This window comes from Suricata suricatta, chromosome 17 (assembly GCF_006229205.1).
Source record: "Suricata suricatta isolate VVHF042 chromosome 17, meerkat_22Aug2017_6uvM2_HiC, whole genome shotgun sequence".
Lineage (NCBI taxonomy): Eukaryota > Metazoa > Chordata > Mammalia > Carnivora > Herpestidae > Suricata > Suricata suricatta.
Window position 1 is genome coordinate 38,891,397 of NC_043716.1, and position 5,320 is coordinate 38,896,716.

Consider the following 5,320-nt stretch of genomic DNA (forward strand, 5'->3'; position numbering starts at 1 on the left):
CGGGCGGGGCGGGGGAGGGGGACGCTGGCGCCGCGCGCAGCCCCTGGTCGCCCAGGCGGGCGGCGTCCCCTCTCGGCTCCCGAGCCGGGTACCACGGGGCCATGAGCACATGCTGCTTTGTTTAGGTCGGCTCGACCACCGCGAACAGGGCTCGGGCCGGACTGTTGTGGTTGCGTTGATTGGCCCCCCTCCGCGGCACGCCACCCGCCCTTCCCCCGGGCTGAGGCCCACGTTCCGGGTCCTATCCCTCCCAGGCCCAGGTCAGAAGTCCACTGCTGCCCCATCAATAATTATCCCGGGTTTGCTGCCTGGAGGACGTTTCAGCCAGGACTGCCGCTTACCATCCAGGCGGAAAGCCTGAATGGACACAGTAGAAGTTTACACTCGCCCAGGCCAACTGGATCAGTCTACTGTTCCAGAGTGAATGGGGGGGGGGGGTTGCGGTGGGGGAAAGGGGCGTCTGACACCATCTCCCTCCCTGGGGACTTTTGCTAGCTCCCTCCAGTTAGAGCTTCGGGGAAGGACTGGTTTGCTCTATAAAGAGAAGAAAGAATAAGCACCATCACCTTTGTAAGATCCAGGGAAAGGGGTCTATGAGAGCCTTTTTCCATGTAATGGGGAGGGAGTGTGGTGTCTGAGAAGGCAGCCTGAGTCACCCACTCTCCTCTGGCGACATCTCTGGAGCTGGCCAACCGTTTCCCTGGCAACCCGCCAAGGGCCAGCACCAAAGCAAGGCATGTCAGATCTTCAGAAACCTAGCTGCAGGGGCAGAAGGAGAGGAGCCCAGGTACACCCAGAGCTTCCCTTCCCTACAGTCTGCAAATCTTCATGTCCAGGGACGATCAAGATCTGCAAGGCCCCAAGTTCTCCCATAATCCTCCTTTGGGAGCTCTTGCCAGCAGCCTTCCCTTCCCTTCCAGAATAACACCAGCCACAAAGATCTTTGTGTCTGTAGCTGATCACAAAGTCTTTCTCCCCCACCCAGGCAACTGCTTCTGTCCCACACTCTGGGCCAACACCTGGCACAGTGCTTTTCCCAGAGTTGGTGCAGGACATTTGGAGGCTGGAGCAGGAGGACAGGCTGGAGCAGGAAGCTGGACGGAAGCACCAGCACTGAGCATTCTGGCACCTCTCTGACAGTCACTGTGCAAGATGTTTCAACACTTTGAATGCGCCGCATTTTTCTTGAAAGTTTTTGCACCGGCACACATGCTATTCCCTCTGCCCGGAAGGCCCTCCTGCCCTCTAGACGGTGAGACTTGGTCCAGGCAGTGAGAACTTCTCTCCCCTCGCCACCCCATTTCCCGCCGCAAGATGTTTTCATGCCTCTTTTATGGCCCTTCTAGTGTTAAAGGACAACTTCTTGTTTACAGGTCTCTCTACCCTGACAGCACACGATATCCCATGTACCTTTAAATCAACTCCATGCTCAGCGCAGAGCAGACACCCAAAAAACATTTGAGGAACAAACTCTCCACTGTAGGAATAGAAATGGAAACCAGGAAGGCTGTGTAATAATTAAGAGCAAAGAATCTAAAAGCAGACTTGCTGTCAACTCCTCGAGCTGTGTGATCTTAAGCAAGGTTTTAGCCTTGATTTCCTCACTGTAATGTGGTAATAGTGATAGGACTTAACCGTGTAGCATTGTGATGGGAATTAAGTGAGGTAGTATGTATAGAGGGCTTCAAATGCCTTAAAGCACTAGACAGCTGTTCACTATTATTATTGTTTTCAGTAACACTGAAAACAATTTACACTTCTCTTCCTAGGACTGTTCAGGTCTAGGACTCCATCCAGCTGCCTGGAGAGAGAGCCGCAGGGGTCCTGGAGAGGGGGGCAGGTACTCCTCTTTATTCCTTCGTCTGATAACCCATCTCTGACTGACCACTATGCACAAAGCTAGACCTGGCTGGCTGTGTGCACAGACACGAAGGACAGAATGTTCTGAGTGACTACTTCAGCAAAACAAGAACGTTGTCAACCTGAGAGGAAAGGTCTGACACCTACCTCTCTCTACTTGCCAATCCAGATGAGGTGAGACCTTCTTCTCTTGGGCCTCAGGGGATAGCAGACTGAGACATAACACAGAAGGAGTCCTAGAAAGAAACTGAACAGGAAGCTAGGATCCAGAAAGCCCTACAGAGAGCCCTGTATAGAAAGTTCTCAGAGACATACCTACAGATGCACTGACATCCACTAGAGAGAGAGTTGGTCATGTCTTAGCCGACCCTGTCCTGACCCAGGAGAGAAAGACTCTTGGGGAGAGTCTGGAAGTCTGGTGGGTAGACCTGTCTGTATGTCCAGAGTACTCTTTTTTTTTTTTAATTTTTTTAATGCTTTTTATTTATTTTTGGGAGAGAGAGACAGTATGATCAGGGGAGGGTCAGAGAGAGAGGGAAACAGAACCTGAAACAGGCTCCAGGCTTTGAGCTAGCAGTCAGCACAGAGCCCGACCCGGGGCTCGAACCCACAAACCGTGAGATCATGACCTGAGCCGAAGCTGGACACTTAACCAACTGAGCCACCCAGGTGCCCCAGTCCAGCCTACTCTCAAAAGGGGACTGACTCCAGCCTACTTCCCTTGCTCTGGAGAACAAGCATGTGGCTCCCATGGAAAACAGCACCCTGCTTCATACCTCCTCGGCCCTGCCCGGCCACAGGGAGAATATGAGGCCATTTTCTGGAAACATCATTGAAACCACAGCCACAACCCCCTCTAGTCAGAGACCCATGCTCATGTGGCTTCATTCTCCAGAATGTTCTGAATACTGGGAATCAGGCTGTCCCTGGGGAACCACCAGCCACACAGAAGCTGAGGAAGGACCCTTGCGGGAACTTTTCTTCCATAGGGGAGTGATTCCTCCTTATTAAGTCAATACAGGCACGGGACACTCAACAGACGGGAAGGCAAATCTCTAGGGCCTCCGAATGGAAATTTGTCACGTCCAGTGCTTCAGCAGAGGCTTTGTCAATGGCAGGGCTTACCTCTGCCAGAGCGTGGGCGGTGAAAGGAGCCAAGTTTTCCAGTTGAGATCTGCTTCCAAATCCCAGCTCTCCCAAATTACCAGCTGTGGGACCTTAGTCAAAGTACTTCACTTCTCTGAGGCCCTCATTTTCCCTCATGTGTCAGTCATGGTAAGTAAAGTACAATAGAGGTTTGTAAATGCACAGAATCTTTCTGGGATGCACAGGAGACGGGAGTAATCGTGGTCGCTCCTACAGAGGGGATCTAGGGGACAAGAGAGGAGAAAGAGTGATTCTTCACCATTTTGAATCTCCTGAGTTTTATACCATGTGCTATACTACCTATTCAAATATTAGGAAGGGGGCCCTGGTTGGCTGGCTCAGTCGGGAAAGCATGCAACTCTTGATGTCAGGGTCGTGAGTTCGGTCCCATATTGGGTGTCGAGATTACTTAAATAAATGAAACTTAAAGAAATAAATAAAACATTAGGCAAATGAACTTTCTTTTAAGGAAAAAACTGGAGTGACAGTGTTTGCGAAAGGAACTGAGCGTCGTGGCTAGCTTGCAGAAAAGGCATGTGATATATGTGTGTTTCTCTTTCTTTCCCTCAGCCCAACCCCAGCCAGCTTGCTGGGCCAGGAGGGGCTGGCATGGGGGTGAGGTGAGGGTGGGGAGATGGGATATGAGCGATGGCTGTGCAGGTCCTTAGACTCCCCTGGGGATTCTCACACACACCTGCTGTCTTGCTCTTGTGTACCTCACTTTACCTGGGCTCCCTTCCAGCCAGAACTAAAGGGGTGGCTGGCTCTCTGGAAAGCTGAAGGGGCTCCCACCTGGCTTCTGGAATGGGGTCAGCCTGCCCTCTCCACCCAGAGCCCCAGGGCAATGCGGCATTATCCAGAGAGGGCAGGGCTGACACCGGAGAGAACAGAGTACCACCGCAGGCAATGTCTTGCTGGCTTGCTGGGTAGGATTAAGAACTCAAAAGTCAGCCCAGCACCAGGCAAAGATGAGGCAGACCCTGCTGCTGCCATGGGCAGGAAAGCAGGTCAAGCAGGACTAGAGCAGGCAGAGGCCAGGATGGGAGAGGAGAGAGCCTTCGGGGAGCTGTGGGTCAGGATGTGTGAAAGGGAAACAGGGATCTGTACTAATGTAAGGACTGTTGGAGTATGGGGAAGCCCTGTCGTGTTTGAAGGAACTTCATTAAGCCAACAAATATCTGTGATGCCTCTATTAGGAACCAAGAAGTGGAACACAGCCCTTTCGGCAACTAGTAAGAGCTAGGAGAAGCGGCCTGCAGTACAGGATTGAGAGCTACAAGACAGAGGAGGAGGAAATGTCTGCTGTCTCTACTGGCCAGGGTCCCTGAACACCTCTTCTGTGCTAGTTGCTGTGACTGACTCTTCCTAAAAACGGTCTTGCCGTCCCCTTTTTACAAAGGAGGTGGTGGCTCAGCCCAGAGAGGCAGACTCATCTGCCCAAAGTCACACAGCAGAGCCAGGCTTTGTACCAGGTCCATAGGGCTCCAAAGCCTTTGCATTTTTCTTTACACCACACTGACCAAATGAAAGATGAGGAGGATATTACCAGGTGTCCGAGGAAGAATGGCATTCCAGGTAGGTGGAATGAGATAGCAAAAGCTTGTTGTGAGAGAGTCTGGTGCACTGGGGGATTGCATGACTGGAGCAGGAGTAAAAAGAAGGCCCATGTGCCAGATGGATCTCAGCAGCAAAAGAAGAGCAGGCCAGGAGCCAGCGAGGAGGGGCTGGAGCATTGATCTGGACATCATTCCAGGAGCCAGCTTTGGAGGCTGGGAGCAGGGGAATCATCAGTGAAGATGTAGGTGGGTTTGTGACGTAATACACCAGGGCACAGTGAGAACCAGGGACAGGGAGAAAGGAAGCCCCTCTAGTCATGACTAAGGAAAGTGGCCAAGTGGTGGGGATAGCAGGGAAGGAGTCCTCTCCCACACATCCCTCTGAGGGCTTGAGGTCAGCTACTGGGCTGGCTAAGGAACAGGAGATTTATTTCTTGTTGGTCCAGAGGAGGAGAAATGAGGTGAGTGAGAAGAGAGACCTGGTGATCTTCATGGAATGGGATGAGAGTCAGATTCCAGCCAGGGCTGCTCAAGACAGCTGGTGGTCCCACTCCGGGACCCAGCTCTGGGCCTACCTCTCCTCTCTCCACCCCCCCCCCCCCCAGGCTCCAGGGCTCCAGGATCTATCCGTGCACTGAGAAGGAACAGCAAGGGCTGAGCTCCATCCTGTTCTGACTAGGGAGGAAATGTTGCTAAGCACAGCCGTTGGCGCCCCCCCCCCCCCGCCCCACAGGTGGCTCTCCCGGGACAGGTGGATT

General features: G+C 52.8%; 1 protein-coding gene across 1 annotated transcript in view; it reads right to left on the minus strand.

The window, feature by feature from the left end:
- Positions 1–3,216: 3,216 nt before the first annotated feature.
- The window catches only part of LOC115281630 (signal transducer and activator of transcription 5A-like), a 4,824-nt gene continuing 2,720 nt past the window's right edge, over positions 3,217–5,320 (minus strand). Inside the window, exon 5 of the mRNA XM_029927047.1 lies at positions 3,217–3,229. Within this exon, the coding sequence (XP_029782907.1) occupies positions 3,217–3,229 (13 nt within the window). The remainder of the gene's footprint in view (positions 3,230–5,320) is intronic.